This window comes from Prenolepis imparis, unplaced genomic scaffold (genome assembly GCF_030444845.1).
Source record: "Prenolepis imparis isolate NDT839.2.m4 unplaced genomic scaffold, iyPreImpa1.0 SCAF_4, whole genome shotgun sequence".
Classification (NCBI taxonomy): Eukaryota; Metazoa; Arthropoda; class Insecta; order Hymenoptera; family Formicidae; genus Prenolepis; species Prenolepis imparis.
The window spans coordinates 10,132,989-10,158,666 of NW_028141162.1; the positions used below are offsets into that span (position 1 = coordinate 10,132,989).

At 41.0% G+C, this 25,678-nt stretch overlaps 1 protein-coding gene across 9 annotated transcripts in view; it reads left to right on the forward strand.

The window, feature by feature from the left end:
• The window catches only part of Kug (FAT atypical cadherin kugelei), a 310,268-nt gene that overhangs the window by 263,711 nt on the left and 20,879 nt on the right, over positions 1-25,678 (forward strand). For 8 of the 9 annotated variants that reach the window (XM_083036464.1, XM_083036465.1, XM_083036470.1 and 5 more), the window contains exons 4-8: positions 2,262-2,368; positions 2,766-2,970; positions 9,934-9,995; positions 22,779-22,934; positions 24,717-24,827. In XM_083036464.1, coding sequence (XP_082892590.1) covers positions 2,262-2,368; positions 2,766-2,970; positions 9,934-9,995; positions 22,779-22,934; positions 24,717-24,827 — 641 coding nt within the window. The remainder of the gene's footprint in view (positions 1-2,261; positions 2,369-2,765; positions 2,971-9,933; positions 9,996-22,778; positions 22,935-24,716; positions 24,828-25,678) is intronic. The other variant, XM_083036468.1, reaches the window with a different exon arrangement.

Below are 25,678 nucleotides of genomic sequence, written 5' to 3' on the forward strand. Positions count from 1 at the left end.
ATACGATCCCCGGTGCGCTATTAAATGCTGCACGCGCCTTCATCAGCTGTCTCGACAGATGGATGAGCACGAAGGAACCCGGGAGAGTTGCCGACGTATCCACGTGCTCCATCGTGATGTGAGACCCGATTGAAATACAACGTGACTGCGTTTCGCAGCTCGCATCGCGAATGTGCATGTGCATATGTGCGCGCGAGACAAAATACTTCTTTAGAAATAATTTTCTTCACCTCTACCTTCTTGTCGTCAAGTTCATCCGCGATATATATACATAAATATCTATTTATTTATCTATATCTATCTTAAGTACCTATCGTATTTTTGTATCTCTGAAATATCTCGTTGCAAAAATATCGAATCCGCGCGATTTCAAGTATAATAAGTGCTAAAATATTCCGCGAACCGAGAAATTTCTTTCGCAAAACCAACATTCTTCTCAATTTATAGTATTTGCGTTATTCATGAGAGGTTAAACATTTAATGAATATTTATTTGCGCGAATTTTATTGAAACAAGAAGGGACAAGCTATGTCTCTGGAAAAATCTGCATTTCGTATCGTCGCAGATTGTTTCTCGAGACAACCAAGTCGCCGGATGTTCCTCCTCCTTTTGTAGGAATTACAGCATAGACTGCGAGAAAATTCATTTTTGTAATGTCAGAGCCATGTTACCGGCTCGTTCTTCCGCTAACCAAGTTCTCCCGTTATATGATGACGGAGGATGCTGTATATAAGTCGCGTTTACGGTACTAAATTTAATGCGTTTGCCGACTCGCCCGCTATTAAGCACCGCACGTGTCTTCATCTGCTCTAGTTGAACGAATAGAAGAGCGTATAACGCAAAGGTAACGATGGTACAGGGAGGAGATGAAATATAGCAGCCCGGCACATTTATATATATATAATGTTCATTTGCGGTTAATTAAAATTTCGCAATTCCCACGGTGCAGCTGATCAGGGAAGCTCGTTTCTTTCACCTCCGCTTAAGGTCGCAAAAAATCACTTTTTTTTTATGTTTCGTGATGTAATGTGTTTCTTCCCTATATACGCGAATTACGCAACACAAAGGAAATTATAAAATATGTACTTCTTTTTTCTCCCTGTCATGTGTGCTAACTCGAGACGGACAGTCGAGTACCTAGGATTTGAGCATGCACGGAAACTGCGAGAAAAAAAAAAGAACGGTAAAAAATACCACCGCTTAACACACGAGGTTCAGCATGCATTTTTCAAAGATGTACGAATAAGTTGCACGCGGGAAGAGAAACGAGCGTAGATAAAACTCCCGGCAGGAGTTACAATTTTTATAATTCACGATCGGCGATTCTTACGAATCTCGGATTTCTAATTAACATTAATTAATTAATGCCCCGGTGGACTCTCGACGATCTCGAGAAGATCCTCCGTTATCCCGGTCGGCGATCGACGTCGTCGAGTTCGATGTCTCGCTAATTGCAACCGAAACCTCGCGGACGAGAGGAAGATGTTGATTATCGATGTCACAAATTGTATGAGAGGCCACGGCTTTTACGATTCTTCCTCTCCTCTCCTCTCCTCTCCTTCCCCCGGATTCTTCTCCCGCTGGAGAAAGAACACGGCGTTGCTAAGTAATCGGGCATCCTCAGCCTTGGTGCTCTGCCGCCGTTTATATCGCCGTCTTTTAATCCCGGCGACGATTAAACAAACCGCGAGCAGATGATGCGCGCGGAACGCGGAATATCGGTCGCGCGCAAGAAACCGTCGGTGCATCCGGCAAATTCGCGGCAAAAAACCGAGTCGAAGACCCGCGGAACAGCGGCGGCGCCGACCTGTGTGTTAACGGCAGGAATGCGGTTCGATTTTTGCGCTGGTTGCGCGCACGCATATGCGTGATGACGTGCATATGCCTGTCGGCCTCTCTTGTTGCTGACCACTTTGCACAAGGTGGAGAAATAAATATCGCTGCCTCCTTTTTTTTCGTTCGCGAACTGGCCGCCTTTCCGTTCCTTGCGAGCCTTCGATATCGCAAATGCCAGGGTGCAAGAGGTCCCGCGATTTTATTTCGCATTTTTAATACCGATTCCAAAAGCCGCCTGACGAGCACCTGCACTGGCGATATTTCATTGCAGTATTCGATCGCGAAATGAGAAAATTGAGTTCTTTTGAATTATTGTATGAAAGATAGGTGATCGAGAGATATATTATCGCGACGTGTTCGTTCGCACGTCATGTTCACATTCTAGTTCCCGAGAATTAATTGCACGATTTCTACATTTGTTGCAGGAAACATCAGGACCAAGGTGGTGCTCGACGTCGAGACAAAGAGGGGATACTGGTTAACGGTCTATGCCCAGGATCACGGCGTGGTTTCCTTTAGCTCCAGTCTGCAAGTAAGTTTCGACATTTTGTGAATTTTTTAGATTTCCAAAAATAACCACAAAGTCGTATTTTTGTGCAGGAATTAACGCTGTCATTTATACTCGATGTTATACTATCATCTGCTTCCATTTCGATTTTACAATGTCTCTTTTCGTATTTCTTAGGCGATAAATTTCATATCTCGCAATACTTTCGTAAATTTAAAAAATAAAAAAAATATCAAATGTACGATAAAATGAATGAATCTTAATGTATAAGGAACGGCATCGGGATATTGTCGCGATAATTAAAAATTTCAAGTATAAATAAACGTGGCGATTGTTTTACCTTTTTCTTCGGTCGCGAATATAAATTCGGTTTTTATTCAACGAGTGATTCATAGAAGACGTTCCGTGCGTGTGTACATAGGTCTATGTCGAGGTGCTGGACGAGAACGATAACACGCCGCTGACCGAACTTCCGGTCTACTATCCCTCCGTGCCGGAGAACTCGCCCGCCGGCGTGAGCGTCCTGCAGATCCGCGCCTTTGATCACGACGTCTCGCCCCAGCAATTCGTCTTCACCATCAGCAGCGGCAATCCGGAGGGTTATTTTCTCATCAACTCCACCACCGGTAAGTCTCCCGCAGCGGCGCGGCTCGTATCGCATCAGCGGCGAAATAATATGGTCTCGCGGCTCAGGATCAGGATGACGGGTCTTTAGCCACACCCGGTAGCAACCGGTAATGAGCTCAATTTTGCCGGACGAGAGTTTTAATAGATCCGTTACGCGGAACCCGGGAGAGAGAGAGAGATTGGTTGCTTCCGTGTGAAAGGAGTCTCACAGTCGAATCATCTTCATCTTCGTTACCGCCCGTCGAATCGAAGGATAGGCCGAGATATCGATTCCTCTTGTGAATGACCCAGCGATAAGGAATCACCGATGGTACCCGTGCCATTGTGAACGTATTATAGTATATAGAAAATTATGTTTTCGACAGATAGAGAGAGGGGCGCGCGCGATCCATCTTTATTCCGTTGACGTGTCTCACGAGACGTAATAATGCATTCCGTCGATATATAGGCGCGTCTAAAGATACGTTGTTCTTGCCTCACCTGGCCGTGCATGCAAATTCAAGTGATCGAACGTCGATCCATATTCATCAGTCCCTTTATCGTTTCGCTTAGCGTTTCTCCTCGCGTGAGACGCTCGGGAATTATAAAACGATGAGAATGCCTATCTCGCAAGCTCGTTAGATCTAGGACAGCGTCATGCCTTTGTAACTTTAGAACTTCCATAAATAACGTAACAGGCAGTTATGTTGTTTAATGTGACGAAATAATATATCAACTACCAACGGGCAGAAACTGAAAAAATAACGCGAAGCGGACGAAATCTAAATTTTTCAATGCTCGAAAGCTTACGCGAAAAAGGAATATACTTACCGCGTAAAAGTTGTTGATAAAAATAAAAGAGGATGTTAGAGAGCTAAAATTTGCTAAAATAGATATTAGTTCCGTCTATATAATTCCAATCTGAAAACTCGTCGAGATTATACTGATTTCTGCTGGCGCCCAGCCAGATATTCTCATCGCAAACAACGGGACATTCTGCATTCTTCTAAAGTCGTTTGCGATCGATATTAGTACGCAAAATGAGAGTCAGTTATACCGGATGGTTCACAATGGAAAAAGTCAGCCGACATTTGATTTATATTCATCGTCGTCGGCCAATCCCGGAAACTTCCACTTCGCCAGCTGGCCAATCCCCTTTGCGCGCTATCCATCCACGAAACTTTTAATGTGCGGGATTGTGCAAAACTTGGCCCGGCTCGTCGTCGCACGACCTTTCCGTATTTCACATACGACGAGAAAATCGGGCAAGTGTGTTCGGGCGAACGTGTTTTAAAAGAGAATACATGGGGCTCGATATACATATTGCGGTCGCTCTTTCCTATACATACGTCAAACGAAAATACTTGGCTATAACCTATCAATCGTATCGGTTACAAATGCCATCGGATTATCATCGATCAAATAACGCTTGTACGCGAGTATTGTATTCTCGACGTAGCTATTATTATCGAACCTTTGTTGCGAAAAATCAAAATGCATTTACGCCGCGATAATTATTTTTTGCTCCCTTGATATTTTTTTTTATTTATATAAAACAATGAAAAAATATATCAATTAAATAAAAAAAAAACTGAATATTTAGATATTCTTTCAGAGTATTTCTCATCATATTGTTATAGAATTATAGATTATAAAATAGATTTAGACTTAAAGACATTGTTATACTGATGCCTTTTGATGTACAACATTCTGTTTATGTTTTGTGTATTTTTTGTTTCAAATTATTTTGTTGCGTTATTTTCAAAATAGACAGGTCTATGTATAAAATAAACCAAACGTTAGTGAAGCAGATTGTTAAACAACAAAAGTATAGATATCATATCGTCGCAAGTTTGATGTTGTATTGGAAACCATTAACGCCGACTCTCGTCCTCGATTTCACCCCAGTGGCGATGCCATTCCAGCAACAGCAATTAGTGCGCGTAGTGCAACGGATAGCTCCCAAATTTCATGTAATATCGGCTAAATTGGTTTCCGCCGATCCCGAAGAAGTATCGTCGATTTTATTACCGGACCGATCGTATATAGTCCCCTTTCGCGCGTTCGACGGGATTATTATTTATCATCAATTTGATTTTTCTGACAGGCGAGTTTCGCGACTGATTACATCCAATTATTCGCGTTTATGCATTACGATCGATTAAGCTAAAATGATATAAATAATTGTTTATATCTGTGTTACTTTTACCTTTTCACGCGATGTATCAGCTGATTCCTCTGCGGCAAAAACACAGCAGGTTCGTATTTACTTGGTATTATTACGCTTCTTCGGGAGATTGTGCTTGTAATAGAACGATCGCGGTTTTTCTTAATGACGGTATTATACGATAACTCGGAGTTTCACCGTGGGTTCGAACAAACTACTGGATATGCGATACTCCTCGTACAGTCGTAAGACTTAAGCTTCTCCAAAGTCTGTTTCGGATCTGGTTACAGCACGTAGCTGTAGCTAGAGTCAGTAAATTTACATGATCGGGCAAACCAGAAAAATAAATAGTTAATTATATAGATAGTTAATTATATGCAATTTTAATTTCCGATCGACACGCAAACGAAAATTTATTTTTGAGCGTAACATTAATTTTACACTTTATAACAAAATTCTATCGTAAATATACTCATACAAAGATTATTAATAGTATAAAGATAGACTTGAGTAACCGTATTTTATTTCTGCATCCATAACACCAGCAATGTAATACGAAACTGATTGCCCGATCATGATAATACGGATTTTTATATCGTTCGCCGTTCGCTAGAACAAGTTACAGCTTAAGTTATGCTATAACGCATAATTGTGCAATTAAGCTGATAATTATCGTATTATAAAGGCGCGGCCAGGGTGGAATTCGAAACCTCTGATTATGCTAAGGAGACGGTACTTTTTTGCGCGTTTTGTTTAGAGATCCTCTAATCATATTCTTAATTAGCAACATTAATTAATTTTTTTCTTTAATTTATCTTTAGTTAAAGGCATACCGTCACGTTTCTAATGTATTTATATGAGATTTTCATGTGTTTTGTCTATTCTATTACAATTTTTCTATAGTCCTCATTATATTTTTTCATTTTTTAAAGAATCTCGTCATTAGCAGTATCAATTAATGTTTTTTTTTATTCGGTTAAAAGCATGCTAATAAGAACTGCAGAATAACATATACGGTTTTAATTAATACCGTTATACGTACTTCCTGATTTATTATAGCCTTTTATTATCTTTTCATTTTTAATCGTCTTATTTATATATGTTTTAATCTATCCTAGGTTTATTTTAAACCGCGGTCGGGATTTTTTGCCGAAGCATGGTCTTCGCGCGACTTAATTGTAACATTGTTTCGCTGCTTTTATTGGAGGATCTTCGCCGTAAAAGCGAAGTACCGCCTTTTTGCCCCGGAGAGCGGCCCCGGCCTCCCGGCTCGTTTCCGCAATTAAATCACCGGGTCACTCGATTAATACATCCCTTCGCTTTCGCTACGCGCGGTCACCTCTTTTGCATTCGCGCGCGAATTCCGCGCGGCATCAATCATCTATATACGGCCGCGGCCTTTCGATCAATTTTCGCGCGGGCGCCCGATAACAAGCAAGGAGACCGGAGGTTTTTTTCAATCTTCCGGAACGTCGCGCGAGAAAGGGGTGATATCGATGGAAAAGGTCAGCCCGGCAAAAAGCTACTCCATCATGCGCCCCAGAATGCACGCTGAAATAACGCGTCACGGTATATCGCATGCACGTGGTTTATGATTACACACCGCCTCCTCGTTCCTCCACCCTCATTAACATTATTATGTGGCGCGAGGCGATGTGTTGTTTTATGATCCGAGACGGGAGCCTGATGCATGCAAATAAAAATTTCATGAACGTACGGAGGGGAGTCACGTGCTGCGTTAGAGAGGTAATAACTAATAACATTCCCCCTCAATTTCGACTAGAGGCAACGAAAGCTAGGTGTCCAACTTTTCAAATCTTTGACGACTTTAGTTGCAAATGCGCAGCCGTATATGTTTATTCGCTTTTCGTAACAAGATATTTCGGACAGAATTAATGCGATACGTGAGAAGGTTCGGGCGCATCTCAGGTGTTAACCGGCGGACCTCTCCAGTTATGGTAGAACGTAGCGTAAGATACGACGATGGCGAACAATGGTGGTGTTATACGGCAGTACGAAATTAGATTAGATAGATCTTGGTCGAGTAATGCGACCTCGCCCGCGGGAACGAGTTTACACGAGCTAACGAACAGCACGTCGCCATCGTAAGCGTTACACGACCCTCGTGTAACTAATCGCACAGTTAATCGCGCTTTTGGCGCGTTACACGCGTTGCCACATTGCAAAAATATGTTTCCCTTCTTCTCTTGTTCCCCTTTCTCCTCCCTCTCTTCAGTTACCCCCGTCCGTGCCGTTATAAAACGGGTAAATAGGACGTAAAACGCGGCATTAATTAAACTCACCAAGCTTTGATGACCCGTGTTCCGCGCGTCGTTTTTAAAAAACCCAAGGTTTTTTTATTAAACGGCCCTTTGCGTATATCCGACTAATTTCATTAATGACGCGAAAAATGAAAAAAAATGTGAGATTATAATTTCGTGGATATACTATATGTATATATATCGTCATCGATCGCACGTCGTGTTATTGTTGTAAACAGTCGCAATTCAATTCGATCAACGTGCTTCGATGTTTTAATAAGGACAGCGAAACTGGCAAGATTGTACCAAAATATCTCAAGATGTTTTCTCTCTCGTCCTCGTAAAAATGTCACGCATGTTATTTTTACGTAATGGAATACTATGTCTATGAGTATATAATTCCAAATGTCATCGTCAAAAGTCTCGACTTTTTAGGACTTTCCAGGCGCTTGTCTAGTCAACTAATCTTTTGATTTTTATTCCTACCATGAAAAATTCGCAATTTTTTAAATACGAACGCAAGACTCGAGCAAGCAAATTTCACGACGGATAATCTTGGTTCGCCATAAGGGAATAATCCCGATAAAACTTTCTCTCGGGCGAGTGGTCTTTTAAGCGTCTTTCCGGAAGTTGGTCTCCGGAAGCCGTTGCCCCGGCAGCATTTTTCACTATCATTGTAAAATATTACTCCATCGAGTTCCGGAGCACGGTTGCTTCAAGAGAGACGTCATCCTCGTATGACGTCCAGTGGGGGATCCAGAGATAATAATAAAATAAATTCATCGTTACGCTTGTCGGGACTCTCATTTGGCATCACTGTATCCTGCGATCTGTGTTGTCCGCGTCGCGGATAATACCGTAAATGATTTCGCCTGATCCCGCACTCTGATTTCCGATAACGAATTTTCCGTCCCCGGGCTTATTCGCGGTCAAACACGATGCTGCAACAACACGTGCGTGTACGCGTGTGCAAGCGCGAGCGAGCGAAAGGATGTGCTTTCCTATCAGGCAGAGGCGAACCCTCGGGTCGACGCGCGGTCCAGAGAGGGTGAGGAACGAAAACGAAAAGCAATTATTTAAATGCGTTCTACAGCGCGCCGAGGGTCGCTTGTACCTTCGCGGCACGATCGAACGCCATTTCCCTCAATTCCCCTTTTTTTCCTATCCATCGCGGCACTTCCGCCCCTGCCCTTTTCCCCCCGGTTCTCAGTCTTCATCCCCTTTTCTCATACTTTCTCTATTTAAAGATACACAAAAAGGGGACGTGTGCGCGTTTAAAAGTCATTACATCTGAAATTGTCGACGAAATTCAAGGGAAAAAAAGGATCAAACAATTAATCAATTCGCTCGAAATGGCGAATGCGATTAAATAACGATGAGGATTAGATTTGAGATGATTCCTATTTTCGTAACTTCGAGTTTCTCCGTTTTCGTGGATCTAATAACACGGTTGCCCTCTTATTCTACCTTCTCCTACGCAATGTTTTAGCACGCAAATTCCCCACGTCTCCCCACGTTTGGCTCAACGAAAGCGCGGAACTAGTTTGTTTTAATGGCAGCGGTGCTTCGTACCTACGTATCAGTTGTACGAGTTCGGATTCACGCCATGCTGATGATAACGGGGGCCGCAAAGCGAAAGTTACGAGAGTCTGCGCGCCGCCTTGTCGGCGGATCGTGGCTCCAAGCGGAACGACAACGGCTTCCTTGTAACTCGATTAGCAGCTCGCGGTGTAATATAAAATCTAGGCCGTCACCGGAAGCCGTAAGACTAATACAAAAAAAGCCGCGTTCTGCCTTTATATGTATACAACAACGCGGTTTGCGCGTCCGCTATTCATGGCTTCCTTTTTTTTGTTCGACGGTGTCGCTTTGTTGAAGCATCGCGTTTGCATCTCTGTGGGAGGTTTCGCGCGCGGCTCGCCTGCATTAGGCAATAATTCTATGTCTCGTACTTATATGTTTTTAAAAATTACCTTTTTTCGTATCTCGTATCGGTTAATTCTTTTATAGCAATAGGTACATCTTTTACTTTGCCAAATTTACGAGCGCATTCGCGGAATCGCTCGTCCTTCTCCGGTTCGTTTCGCGCAAAGTACGTAGTAAATTGAAAGAATTTTTCTCGAACGTCAGTAGAGCCTCTCACGCGTCTGCGAATTTTTGCTCGATCGAGTTTTTGGGCAGCGCCCACGCTCCGTGATAAAAGGGGACGTTAAATTAAAGCTCTCGGTATCGTGGTGGTTGAAAGAGACGGGAAGTACGTACTCGCATGGCAAAATCTGAAGGCTATAATTTCGTCGAGTTCGTTTCATCGGGCCGATCTTTGTCTCTCGGTAATGGAGGTCCTCCCGTTCGCTCGCAATTCGAGCGTCGTATCATCCCTCTGTCTCCCCTCTTTGCGGGATTTTATCGAGGGGAGAGTCATCGTGCAAAGTGCCGCCGTTTTACTGTGTCCCGCCATAATAGATATCATCCTCCCCGTTTTCGATCGTTATTTATTGTCGCGTATTATTAATGGTCGGACATTTTGCTAATCGCTGTTACGTTTATTGTTACAGGTCTCATCAGCACCAGCGGCAGGAAGCTCGACCGCGAGAATCAAGCGGAACACGTGTTGGAGGTAAGTCAAAAGTTAAAAATCTTTGTTTTTCTCTTTTTGAAGTTCTCTCGCAGCGATGTGTAATTTCGAGAGTGAACTCAAAGCGCCGCGAGTAAACTTGAGAATGGAAACGGATTCGAAAACGCGTCGTGCCTTCGCACTCGGCAACGATTTAAACGACGATTTAATCACTCGCAGTCGTTAGAGCAAATTGTATTCCCTAATGGCGCGCTAATGCTAACAGCTGATAGATAGATAGATAGATAGATTAGTGTGCCGCGCCCTTCCTCTTTTCGCTCTCTCATTCATTCGCTATTCCATTTCTCGACGATACTGTCGACAAAGTTCTAGAACTGCCGCTTCTGTGCTTTCTCTCTTTACTCCAACGGCCCTCCCTCAATATTGTCAGAGTGGAAATGAGGAAGAAAATCGCATCTTTCGTGAGATTGAAAAGTAAAATGAGGAAAATCTGCTGCCTCTGACGATAAAAGCGAGAAGGCTAACTTGAGAGTGAGAAAAGGGGTGGTATGAACGCGGGGAGGGCGAGGATGACTGGAAAACGAATGGACGGCTTGGGACAACGACGGAAAGAAAGAAGGGCGAAGGGGGAGGGGGAGAAAGAGGAGGAGGCTTTGGATGGAACAGGGTTGAAAAGGTACGGCGGTCCGCGCTAAGATGGTAGAAGAAAAAGGGTCGGTCATGGGGTGAGACACGAGGGAGAGGCGAGACATTTCTCCGGGGAAAGTCGTCGGAGAGCCTTTCGGGGAATTTCTACCTGCATCGGGATTAAAGAAGGCGCTCGCGCGATAGTCTCACGTCGTGTACGGTGATAGACACTGAAATTTCGCCGGAACGATAAAAGCGAGGAACAGATCGATGCCAATTTCACGGAAAGGCTTCTTCCGCGGCTATAGAATCGAAGTGAATGCGATTGATAGGATAAACGATCCCTAACCTTACCCACGTCTGCTTCTATGTATCATTTTTAGAATTTCCACGTAATTGATAGAGTTGCCAATCGTCCGGAACGCGATTTTGCATCATCGTAATTAATTAAGATTAATTTGACGGCTTAGAAAGAAAGAGGAGCAAAGAGTAGGAAGAGGAGAAAGTTTTTGTGTAAAACAGGATTGAAAAAGTGCTGAGAAGCAAAAAGGAGAGGTGATTAATTTGATAATCGACGAAAGAATGCAATTCTGAGTGAAACGCATAAGAGATGCATCGCGTATATGAATGTCGTCCCATAAGTTTTAAATATTCACGCACATGAATCTCGCAGTTTCACCTTGATCGTGAAAGTTACAATACGTGTCTCTCTCTTTAGATATTATTCCGACTCTATTGCAGTTTCTAACAAACTTACAGCAGCGTTACTTGTTTGATACCACTTTGGCGTTGTCGCATTTACGAAAGTTTTGCAAATAAAATCACGGATATAGCTTCTTGCTTTCATTCCATTTCTGGAAAAGAAAACCATTTTACGATGTTTTCTACATTCTCCTTCAAAGTAATACAATAAAAAGCGCAGTGATTATGTGATATCTAAGTATACTATTTACGTTTACGTTGTCCGTAAAATTTCGTAGGAATCGCGGATTTTGTTATAGTATTCGCGAAATTATTATGATTATGACATCACATTTCAGAACAAAATTTTAAGCAATTTATACAACAATTTATGCGTTATTTTTAAACGCATTCAAAAATACCTTATTTATTCAGAATTAAAACTGTTCTAATGTCGTAAAATTGTATCAGGTAATGTTCAAAAAAAAAAAAAAAAAAAAAAGCGTGGACCATTACGGTGGCAAAGTGTTTCGTAATTAACATGAGCATACGCTCGCCCTAAATTAAATTGTACGTTATCGGTTTTAATGGCCACGTTCTCTCGCTCGTTCACACGTTGGGCGCAATTTAAATTTTCAACACCCTCATCGACCGAATTAAATGCTCTTAATAGCAGCACTATAATATCGAAAATCAAGATAAATCCTGCATCGTATTTTAATAATTTTGTATCGATATTTGTTATGCTAAGAAAATTGTAACGAAACTTGGGGCTATTTGCATCTCGAATAGGATAATATTTCAAATTCATTTCGGAACAAATGACATTTTCCGCAAAATATACAACGGACAGACTGAAAGACATTCTGACATTTAAGCTCGCCTCGTATGGATTTGATTTCGTTAGACATCATTACGGAAATTCTCCGACGACTCCGTGCCGCGACCAGGAAATCACTTTAAGAGGCTTTGATCCTCCGATGCGGGTTGTTAACAGCGTGTTTGTGTTCGTAACCGAGTTAAATGAGTCTCGGCTCTAGAAACAAGAGTTCGTGAAAACGATCGTCTCCCCCTCCCCCGTGGCCTCTCCTGCCACCTCCTTGCGGAGAAACTTGCGCAATTTCACAAAGTCTTCCCGCCGCGAATAATTAATGAGTGTACAGAGTGCTTTCTTTTATCATAAGCTTTACCGATTACCCCTTCATTATCAATCGCGCGGATTAAATTACTTATTCAGCATCTTATTCTCTATAGTTGAGCGCGCGTCGAGGGCGAGGAAATATTTATGAAATTGACAAGTATATAGTGACAACTTTTCCCAAACATATTCTCGATTGAAATAAAATTTACGTAAAGGGCAGAGAATTATGCACGTCACGCGATGGCAACTATAAAGAAAGGGATTTTATTTCTTTATTGGTATTCCGTGCATTCGGTTAAAAGGAGACGCGTGGAATATATTCGATTCTCTCTCTATATTACTTCTCTTTTCCTATACTAGTTAAAACTGTTTTATTTTCGAATAGCATATCTATCGCATCGTTACTGTAACTATGTTGATTCAAGGATTGGCGAAATTGATATCGGCTGAAATAGCGTTATTGGCAGCATGCGCATTTTAACTAGGTGCATATCCCGTAGATTCCGCGCTTTCGGATCGTTAGACTTGCTTTTTATGGCGCTCCTGCTCGCTCGCCAAACTCGTTTATCTGTCATCGATATGCCGTTTAACCGATATGTATAAACGATGTCAAAGAGCGGCACGTTGGCCGGTCGCCGGTATATTTTGGCATGAAAGGTCGGCCAACGTTGCGCGACCTAGTACGATGTGACCTCGGACGACTGTATGTCCCCCTTTTTCATAATTCCACACATAATTTACGGTTCCCGACTGCATCCTCATGGTCGTGTCCTGTCACGAAGAGATATTTTTTCACTACACGTATCTCGCGCTGCCAGGCACCTTTTTTACATGCCGTATAATTCGTAAAGAGCTCGATAAATCTGAAAACGTGGACAATATTGTTTCATTTTCAACGGAATTCATATAAAGACAATAGAACCTTATGTTCCTTTGTTTTACAATTGAACAAACTTGAGTAATCCGAAATAAAATTATGTTGTAATTGTAATATATGCCTAATGCACCCTGAAAGGCTTCATTGACGTAACTATTATGTGTTACTGGCAAACATAACGTTGAAACGACTGACGTTTTTTTCGTTGAAGCTTCCGATGACCTTTTGTTGTAAAGGTGCGCTTTAGGCGCTCCTTCTGATATTCAAAGTAAGCCAGAAAGTTGCTTACTATCGTAGAACAGACAGTCGACTCTCTACTAAGTACTGCCTCAAGTATCGGCTCGAGAGTATTTCATCGAAATTTATGATCGACCAGGCGTACTTGAATGCAAATCGTAGTCGTCGATAGATAATCCATGAGAAAGAGCACGTAAGAATCAATTTTCAGCTCACGTGCCACTCTTATAGGCGCAGCAAATTTTTTATTTAATTTCCCATCTCCAGCCTGCCTTCTAAAACAGTAAAAGGGGAATTCAGGGGGATAGAAAATAAAATAAAGTTGAAAATAGATTTAAAGAAATGATAATAAGTATTTTCGCCTGCAGAATCTCTATTTGAGTACGCAATTATTTCTCTCTGCTATCACACAAGTATCCTTTTAAACACAAAGTCTTTTTATTTTCACCAAATATGAAAATTCGACCGAGTCCAATCGCATCCCCTCGCTTCTCCTTGAAAGTATTCTCGCGATCGATAACGTCTCGTATCTCGACGAAAGCGCAGTGCGTAAGTTTCGGCGACTCGCGAAGAACCACCCCCTCGACCGAGAAGTTTTTGCCGCAGTCTTATTAATAGGCGCGATTTTTCACGCTCTCCTCCCGACCGCCGTCCGAGAAATATATACCCCCTTCTTTAGACGCACGCGGACATATTTCAAGTACGCCGTCCAGGCGTTTTCACTATGCGCCGCGTATATTAATAAGGGCAGGTACGAATCGGCCCTTCGCGCTATCCTTCACGAGATCCTCTTTTTCGCGACGGCTATATCGGACGCTTCCGCTCCGGAACGCAGTGCGTTATTATAATACACGCCGATTTTCCTCGACAACCGCATGTCGGAGATAAATGCTGCGCTCGCTCAGCGTCTTTCGTGGATGACTAATGCTCGAACGCGCGATTCATCCCGCATAGAAGAATGCACACGAATCTAATTATCTCTTATCTTTGGCTTGATTCTGCATACAATTATTCGAAAAGATAAATGTCAAAGATACATTTTATATCTCTCATGTTTCATCCGTCCCTTTCGATTTCAAATATTCAATTTAAAGTATTCGTAAGATGTGTGTCGAAAGAATTTGTGTTAAAAATAGACAAGAGAGGAAAAAATCGATAAGGAACGTAAGGTCGAAAGAAAAAGGAAACTCGAAGCTTTCTTCGCCATCCTACGTCTCGTTCCTTCTTCTCTTAACATTCCATCTTTCTGCCTTCGCTACGAAACCCTTCGTTTTACTGCCGGTGTCGCTCGGACACTCAGAAACATCACTGAAGTCGCCTAATGACATTCTTCCTACCGTCTTTCGCGCACTGTCGTGAGGATTATCGTCGCGACGCCCGGCTCTCGATGTCTGGATCTTTCTTGCAGCGCAATGGAAACTTCCGCCTCGGTGCACGTGACGTTACCGTGACAATGAGAGAGTTCTGCACGATGCCGTCGTCAAAGGAACTGAGAAACAATAGAGTAGTATCCTATAGGGTGGTCCCTCGTATTTCGCTCGGGAATATAAGGAGTTTCTTCGTATCTCGGGGAAGAACATCTCGGGAGAAACGAATGCAAAAATATCTCGAATTCTCACCGTATACACATGTGGTAAACTTGCAAATATTTTGCGCGGCATGTGGATGAAAAGAATAATAACACACGCTTACACACACAACAATCGTGTTCTGCAAATAGTACATTTTTTTAATTTCGTGAGATTATTTTTTTACGAATCTCAGATTCTTTGTTCTATGATTATACTGTGGATTGAAAATTTTGCAGAAGCTAATTTTATAAAAATTTTACAGAAATATCACGTTGTTTTACTATACCTAGATATAAATGCATCGTCATTAAGAGAATTAATGTTTAAATCTTACGAGAATAACAATCGGAATATTGTTTGATTTTCTTTTTATATTTTTTCCCATTGAAATATAAAGCCCAAAGGAAGAGAAAGATATACACTACGTGCAGAAATGGATATATAATTAATACCCGGCGTAACTCTCATTCGCCTGGTTTCTTCTTCTATGTACGTCTCATAGCGCATTGCAAAAGAACCCGCGAGTAGGCAAAAAATAATCATAATGAATATGCAAGAATCTCCACGATGGAAATTTCGCGGCATAAATATATTTCGTGCCAAATGAAGAGCGAGATACGAGGTGAATGCGCGAAAGGTAATCGTGAAAAACTCGCGCGAGAAAGAAATCGATTATGCAATCCTCTCAGAGAACCATTGTATCGTGTTTCAGATCGAGATGCAATCGATCGAGGCGCGTTTGATTGCTGAAACCGATCGTGGTTTCGATTAGAAAATTATCCTTTGCTTATGAAAGATCCTTGGGTGTTTATCGTGATGGAATGTTTCCGGAGGAAACCCGATAGTCATCTAGATGAAGCGCATATAACTCGCCTAGTAATACTAATTAGAATTATTAATTGCACGCCTTAGGAAGCACGCCTTAATTGAAGATAAATTTTATAGTTGGGATTAAACAGGGTGAGTCGGGGAAAAAAAAGTACTATCGCGGATGCACGTCTACTCGGTGTTCGATATGGCGTATGCGACTTCGATTGGTCTTCCAGACTGGAATTCCAATTATTAACGACCGCAATTATGCGCGATGCTTTCTCTGATAACATCTTTCGAGTCTCGGCTCATTCATACCAATGAGAAGTGAAAATCGCAAATTTACGACAAAGTTTGAAGGTCTTTGCTTTGATACCAGATCAATTTTAATTTAATTAATATGTTTAATGTTATAGAGAATTTGCGAAATATATTATGCACTCGAATCTTTTTAAAAAATCTGTCTTTAAATTTTTTTTATAAATTTTATATATCTACTTAATTATATAATCTTATATTTTTTTCAATGTACCTTATGTCAATCGATAATTTCTGGAAAAATATACAGGGCGTATCTATAAAGTAAGATATCGAAAAAACGCGCGAATATTCCGAACATCTGGGAAGAAGTTGGCTTTATTCCTATCTCGGATAGTCGTCCTTCAACGTTTATCTAGCCACTTAGCCATCGTGCGGAGTTGCCATGAGCGTTTTCCAATGCCTAACCGGTGGCTAAACGACAGTTCTATCCGCTCGCTACTTTAACAAACTATTTAAATACGTATTTTTTGCGGCGCCATTCACGTGTTACGTGGGGTTTGATAAAATACGCTTATTAGCGAGGAATTTCAAATTTGTGGGCATGATAGCAGTGTACCTGCGGTTCAATATAATCAATCGCTTCTGGAACGTTGCGGCTACGAATAATGCGTAACAAAGCCAAATTCGCAATTTTATTGAATTTGACCAAATTGTCATGGGTAACATCGTAGAATATGGTCAAGTTAATTTCAATTTTGGTAATGTATATATTGTATTTAATGTTTATTATTTATATAATTTAATAAAAATTTATAATTATATTAATAAGATGAAAATATGACATATGTTTATATCGAAATTGAAGCTTTGGTTTTATTTTTATTTTGAAAGCGCTTATAATTTCGCGAGGGGTGAACAAAGGAGAGATAAAAAACAGCTATTTGAAATCGAAATAAAGCCAATTTTATCACAGATGTTTCGAATATTTGCGATCTTTTGATTTTTTATTTTATAGATATTTGTGTAATTTGTGCTTTTATTTTTAATTTTTATTTATATGCATGCACACGGGTTTACAGGGAATAATGGTCGATCGGTTTTAATGTTTTAATGTTTTAGAAAAATATGAAATGTTTTAAAAAATTTATTATTGTCAATTTTCATCCATTGAAGAAGAATGTGTTGCATATATATTTAATCAATTGTTTATTGAATTTTTTAATTTATCATCTTTTGAAAAATAGCGTGACAATTTTCTTATTATACATCTTTTAAAGAAAAACAAACGATCTATAGCTCAATCCCATATTCATATACTATATCGATGAATGATTTAACATTTTCCATCAAAATTTGAAAATTGGCAAATGCACCCTTGTTAGTTCATCGCGATCCTGTATCATATCGACAGACGAAGTGGATTCATAACCATTGACGGTCCCATGAATAATGAATGTAGTTCGTAACGCAATTGCGGCGTCTTTCATCAAACTATCGGTCGTCCGTCCTATTCATCTTTTATGATAATCCATCTATCCGTGTAGTCATTTCCGAAATCATACTCTGTGCGCGAAAACATAAATCCTCGGAGCGAACGGTCACCGGAAACGGTTACAACCACGAATGAATTAGCGCGAAGCAGAGTCTTCTTCAGACAGCCTTCGAATTATGCATGCTTTTCTGCTCCGGTAAGCGAGTGATATTCCCTTAACGATCTGTCTGTTCACTATCGAAGAGAAAGGGCGGAAAAGTGGAAGAGGATAAGAAGAAGAAAAGAACGGAGAGAAAGCCGCAAAACTCGACTTGCCAATTAGAACGTATTATTGGCGCGTATCCGTGATCGCTGTGCGAGATTAGATATGTGTGTGGGTATGTGTGAGAGAAAGAAAGGGACATAAAAAAGCTCTGTAAGTACCGTATTTCCAGAGAATTAGCATTCTTGGAGAAAACGTGTTGGAAACGCAAATTTATTATGGCACAAAATTAGGCGACTGGTTTTGTTCCGATTAGGTACGAACGCGAAAATTATTCCAAGTAGAAATTTTCCACGGACACGGACCAATTATTATTAACTGTGAGCTTTAGATAGATCAGAGAATATTACGATATCCTCGGGATAATTCCGGATTTCCCATTGCGCTTCCCGCCCCGCTATTAGAGCGGATCGGCTTACAAGAGGAACTTTCGAGGGTTTTGGTTTACACAATGAATGCGGAATGATTATTAAATCGCGCGCTCGACTCCAACGACGAGAGGAGAGCTCTCGCCTGATTTCGCGATTTTACGCGCCCAAATATTTTGATTTTCGGGCTGCGGGAGTTGTCCGGGGTATTATAATGCTGTTCTTAACGCCGCCCCGTTAGGATTTTAATGCGCCGGGCGGTTAGTATCCTACGTAATACTTATTCGTTCTCCATAAAAGGAACCGTAAAAGTCAGCGCGCGCGGCTTTCGAGGCGAAGACAATTTCGAAGAGAAGCGTAAGGTAATGATGCCTACCGGGCGCCGTCGACAATTTACGTCTTCCGTAAAGCAGCTCTTTCAGCTGTCGACACAATGCGGATTCTCTTCGCGATATACGAATCTCCGAATGCTCGCCTCGACGGCAATTTTCTGCATTGGTAGCGTTTACTGAAGCCAGACGGAAAAAAAGGGAAATTGTCTGGAACGAAATAAATTCGAGCGATGGAAATCCTTCTAAAATTCACGCGACATTTTCGCCGACCGTAATAAAGTATAACGCGAAACCGAAATGTCAATATTTACCGATCTCTGGACGATGCAATTAGTAGGAAGAAAACAGTGCGGCTATTTTTGCGAAACCGCGCGCAGTATTCCGAGTTTATTATGGCGGCTGTCACGAATGCCGGTCGTCGTAGCTAGTGGTAGAATCCCTCGGATTTAGCCGCAAACGCGGGGGTTAAGCCCGACGAAATTATCAGAGACCATCAAGGTAATTACGGAGAGTCGAGCGGGAGGAGCGGCGGCGCAAAGACGGCGGGTGATGAAGAAGATACTGAAGAACCGCTCGGGCAACGCACAGCTATTACCTCTAATCACGAAGAAAACACGGTTTCTCTTCCGAACGGTGCGCATTCTTCTCCACGGGTCCGGAAAACGTCGCCGGGATTATTCGAAAAGTCGGTTTCATCGCTCGTTACTAAACCGATGTCCGTGTCGGAGATATAATACGGCTCGATCACTGATTGTCACGAAACGGCTACACCGTTTTGTCTTCCTGCACTGGTTGCTATTTAATGATAAAATTTCATTAAAGATGAAAATATCATTTTCTTTAGATTATTTAAAACTTATATATGTATTTTTTTTATAACATTTTATGTTGTTAATTGTTAATTGTTGTTAATTTGTCATATACCTATCTTTTTCCAGAATTTTTAATCGACTCATTTTTTTGTTCTTAATAAAAATATGTACGCGTGTTATGAAATGTTATAATTTTTAAACTATTATATAAATAATTGAAAAATAAAAATTTTGAAAAAGATAGCTTATCTTATTTGCTTAATTTTAAATAAACACAGCTAAATCCGCTCGCGGTTTGTTGCTTTCGTCGACGTATAAAAAAAAATTACTATAAATCTTGTAACGCGGTTTTATACATATATAAAATAAATGCGCTGTATTTACTTGTTAATATTTACTCACAGAATTCGCATATGTGTCGTTTTGACTCGTCAATTCTTCCGTGTGGTTTACGTAGATCGCGAACCGATATTAAACCGCTCCGGCAACCTGAAGCGCGCGAGTACTCTTGCTTGCCGAGTGAAATGATAAAATTGCGAGTGCTCGGAGGAAGAGCGCGAAGCGAGGAAACCTGCGAGGCGCCTCCAGGCGAGATACGATGACGCTCGGACGGATTTAACGCGATCGGCCAAGCGTTTAAATCTACCACGCCGTAAGGACCCATGTTCATCGTGTACAGGGTGCTCCAGAAACGCGACACTTAATATATTCTCCTGCCTCGTGAAGATATGAGAAGATGAGTGTGGAGAAATTTATATAGCCTTGAAGGAACGAACGCGTTGTGGCAAAATCCTACCGTTCATACATATTTTTTAAATTTATTTAAAAAACACGTGATTTCGTTAGAAAAATTGGCACAATAGGAAAATGACATCGTAGAAGAGAAAGTGTCTTTATTAAATATGTTGCGAAACTCTTTAGATCTCGCAAAACATTTTCTCGTTTCCAAAGGGAAGAAAGATACATTGATAATCTCGTTTTTAGCGAATCGTCGCATACAAAGTGATAAAATCTAGAAAGAAAGGATGATAATTCTTAAATATATTAAAAATATAAGATAAAGCCCTAATATACGTGATATGTGTATATTCTATTTAACAAGGATCATCCTGCGATAGATAGACAGATAATCCTGCATACCCACCGCAAATACGTGAGAATACGAGAGAAATCCATGAAAGAGTAGTTTCTCGCGCAAAGAGAGAGTCGCATCATTGTCGTTGCACCGCAAATGAGAGTACCCGGGTGCCCGACGTCCGGTGTATAAAACGGAGTTTCGTACTCCTAATTTAGTGCAGGTGTTACGCCGGGAGGATCTGACGCGCAGTCTCCTCTCTCTCCCGGGGGACATTGGATTTACGTCGCGGTCTCTCCGCATAGCAGCCTTCCTCTCCGTTCCGTTCCCGTTCGTACGCCGTCGCGCCGGACGGAAATTGCTTCGTGAAAGGCCCGATTATTGCGCCGAAGAACGACGGAGGGAGCCTCGAGACGGAGAATTTCGTAACCGGTCCGCTCTGTCCGTCTGTCTGTCTGTCTGTCTGTCTTTCTCTTTCCCATCAGTCCTTTTGGCCCTTCCGCCCCGGACGAATGGATGGACCGCCTGCGAGATCTCGTAATAGAGCGTTCACCATCGCGCTGAGTCACATATACTTCGTTACCGGTTCTGTGACGCGGCAAAGGGCCGCTTCAGAAAATAGATATATTTATAGAATCGTGTGAAATATATATAGGGAACGCGTCTGGAAACTGGGACGAAACGTTTGAGATTTATAGATGCAAGGCAAATAAAAGTAAACCAAGGAGGATCAGGAAAAAGTGCGACCGACGTTCCTCTCTCTCTTGACGTTTCGGCAAAAATACTAATTAAATTTTACGGCTAAAATTACGCGAACGGTGAGCGTTTTTAGTATCATTCCTGTAACTTATTCATGAAAGTTTCTTATAAATTTGTTTGTCTGACCTAAAACAGTGTGACCTGACGGTATACATTTTTTTTTACTACTTGAAAGATTTCTATCTCCTCGGCGCTTACGCATTTATTAAAATCATATTAATTAAAAGTAAAAGGGACCCTGTATCACGCTTCGTGACATTTAAATTTTAAATTGCTACAATTATTTTAATCTCATTTTACGCATTTCTCGCAACGATGCGAGTATGTATGAAGGCCAGAGAATCTCGGATTTGCAACATCATCTCGGATGCGGGGACACTCGGTTTTACGACTCGAATTTTCTCCACCTCCTTTTCCCGGTCAGCATCGTCGACTCCACAGATTGTACGTGCGATATTCGCGCATGAGAGTCCTGGATTTCGCAGGACAAGGAGAAAGAAGGTAGAAACGTGCGCGATAAGACAACGACCGTAGTAAGCGGGAAAAAGGGGTGTAGTCGCACGAAAAGTCGTACCGGTGGAAAATTTAAAAAGATATCGCACATTACCATGGGGAAAATACCCACCTGGACTTTTCTCTCCAACACACCTTTCTTCTATTTTCTTTTTTATTTCCCGATTAATAATCCCACCATGTGAACGGAGATGATATGAATGAGGCTGTATTTTCACATGTAGTTTATGTATGTTCCCGAAAATAATTGGACGGGAATATTAATTTACGCATACATTAATGTTTCTTTGTCACATAGTCGTGGAGTTCAAATATACAAGTATTTATTACGACACGCGGAAACGAGAAAACGAGAACAGATTTGGTATATTAATGAACGATGAGAGATTGAAATTTACGTAGTAAAGCCGATCGTATGTTTTCATTATGAGACAATAATAAATCGAGTCAACGATATGTTGATGATGTGATTCGATTTGTTGATAGCTCAGTCTCTATGTCAATTTAACCATGAATTAATCAGGATTTGCATTAATATATTTATTTATTTATTTATTTAAATTATCGATGCCGGCTTTTCAATATTTGAATATCGCTAAATCCGTTTCAATAACATCGATTTTTTGTGGGTGTGTAGCGATATATTTATAATATTTTATAATTATAATGAAAAATTTATATTTATATACATACATATACAATAATATCCATATACATTAATCTTCACATTATCGAAATGTAATTATCGAAAATAAAATCAACAGTTTGTTTTATGTTATTTATCAAACGTATTCTATCGTTTTACATTTTTTATTTTAATATGCATTAATTTATTTTTGAATTTTTATGCTGATTTATATTATTAATGTAATAAACATACTATAATAATGCTTTACATTTACTGTATATTACATTATATGAATGAGACCTCGATTTTCCAAGTAACAAGTATATTTGCTGATAAATTATGTTGTTTCATACCGTGATTGGTGATTTCATGCTTTCAGGTGACAGTAAAGGACGATGGTAGGCCTCCTTTGTCGTCGACCACGAGAGTCGTCGTCGAGGTGGCGGACGTTAACGATCATGGACCAGAATTCGAGGCAAAGTTCTATACGGTCCAGATTCCAGCGTCGCCGGCGACCGACAAGCCGCTCTTCCAGGTACGAATTTCTTTGAGAATTCTTTCGTGCATTACCGGCGTCTTTCCCCAAATTGACCACTCACCCAAGTATTCTTGTAAATATATTTCCACGTCGACGAATGGACCGAGTGAGAGAACAAAACGGTTGCCGAGCCAACAAACCTTTCCACAGCGAACCTTTCCCGCTTTCTCTCTCTCTCTCTCTCTCTCTCTCTCTCTCTCTCTCTCTCTCTCTCTCTCTCTCTCTCTCTCTCTCTCTCTCTCTCTCTATTGTTGTCCCCGCGTAAAAAGTATCACCTTCTCTATCTCGTTGTATGTACATACGTGCGCATTATCTGTGAAATTTTTTAATCCTCAACGCGATGATGAATCACCTCGCGACATGAGCGTTTAAAATTCCCATTCTCGTCTCGTCAGCCTCGCGATGACGATTTGACGCTATCTCGAAAGACACCGCGAATATTTCACAACTCGCAGGGAGGTACCGCATTACCTCTTTCTCTCTCTCTCTCTCTCTCTCTCTCTCTCTCTCTCTCTCTCTCTCTCTCTCTCTCTCTCTCTCTCTGTCTCTCTTTCTCTGTGTGTGTCAGGCCATAAAAAACAGTCTGATATATTACACCAACACGGAACAGACCGCTTGCGACCTCTCCTCCCTCGCTTCTCGTTATCGTTTTCCCATCAGAGCCTTCTCCTCTCGATGTGATCAAAGTAACCCGTCACCGAGTATCGTCGCGCAGAAAGGGTAGAGATTTAGCTCCACAAGCTCCAGCACGCGCGAGATTCCCAGTACAGCATCATCCCATTTCTCTCTCTCTCTCCCTCTCTCTCTCTCTCCCTCTCTTGTAACCTTTGTGAATACGAAGGCGAACCTTTATGAACGTCGCACGTCCGCTGCAAACACGAGCATCGGCCCTGGAGGTCGGCCGACGCAAATTAAATTACGAGGCGTCGTTGAAACGATGCAGACTTAATTGAAGACGGGGAAAATTAACGACCTTGATTTAAAACAGATCAATACTTAAATTGCAGCGCTCTTACAGTTAGACACGATCGCGAGATTATGTCGTCAGATGCATATAAACAATGAGAAAAACACCATTTGGATTTGACTGTCACAAAAGATTAAGAAACACACGAAAATTCGTAATATTTTTGCAATCCATATACATATAAGACCTAAGTATTAATATTATTCATTTACTGTCAACTATAATGTACATATTTATTTGTTTAATTATTTATTTAATCCGCGTAGTATCATTACGTAAGAGAAAAATGCGGATGAAATATTTTTTCTGCTGCAATATTACATCTAAAAAATATAAAACACGGAGAACGAATTTTTCGAGAAACAAAAGCTTTGCATTACGAAACAATATCTATCAAAAGGAAAAAACAACATTAAAGAAGAAAATTGCTCTCATCTTTACGTGCATTAAAGTACATAGCTCGTGATAGATTTATAATCTATACGGATAATATTGGATGTAATGTGTCGATATAAGGCCAGGGTACATATATACGAAAGTAATTATGCAAAAATGTCAGGTTTTTTCCTGCTTAAAAAAAGCATCTCGAAGTTGCGCGTGGCTTTATTGCGTCGAAACTTGAATCGACTTTGAGTTTTTCTCGGGCGACGTGACGTCGGGCAGCAAGAAGTAACGAGGATAAACGATCGCCACGTAGACACGTAGTCGCGTCGCGTCGGGAGAAAAGAAAAAAAAAAAAGAAAAAGAAAATTCGAATCGCCGATAGAAACAGAGTCCTGAGGCTAAATGCTGTCCTCTCTGGTTCTCGACAGAAATCGAAGAACCGCTCGCGGGAGTTCGACCTTTCGAGCGATACGTTACTAGAGAACGGGACTTGGGAGACATTTAGCCCCGACACCCTGTCAGGAGATCGTATCTTCAGGGTAAGGACACCTTGGCACGTAAAATAAGCGCCTGGCTCGTCGCGCGCGACCATATATAGCTAATATGTATATATAATATCTTATATATAATATATATATACATCATATATATCATATATATTATATATTTTATATTATATTTGATGATATGCGGCTGAATTATATAATTTCTGCGCAAGTTCTATTTGCGTTAGTTCACAAGCGCTTTTACATACCGATCGTGCATTTTAATCATATGTATCTTTCTATGATTATATATATTTCTTTTTTTTTCTCATGCACTGTCCATCGATAGAAAGGCTACACACGCATTTAATTGATTGCATCTTGATTAGTCGCGCATATATTATCGAATTATCAATCAGTAAAGTTAATCATTGTGGTGAATGGAAAGCACAACAGCAAAATTTCGTAATTAAGTTTTCTGTGCGCGACCACTCAAGATACAATTTTCTTCTGTGTTACATGTGAATATATATAGTATATTCACTCTTTAGCATTTTTGGCTGCGCCTTTTTTCGCTCCGTATATATCTGCCTTTCTACTTTTCTACCTCTAGTCCTCCTGTTCGTGTCCTTCTCTCTGTATCTGATAATTCGCGTACCTCTCTTGTGCTCTCGTCTATGTGTATTGTGCTCCTGAATGTTGCCTTATCGTATACGCGAAGCTGTCGCCTGAGAATGTTCCGTTATCTCTTATCGCTACTAATGATTGCACCGTCGAGGATCTTGATGCGGGAATCAAGGATATCGGTTTCGCCTTGAAATTTTCCGCACGATCCCTTGGCTTAGCACGAGCCATTTGCGTTTCATTATTACTTACAGACTCCGGAAAAATCTGCCCGCGCTCGT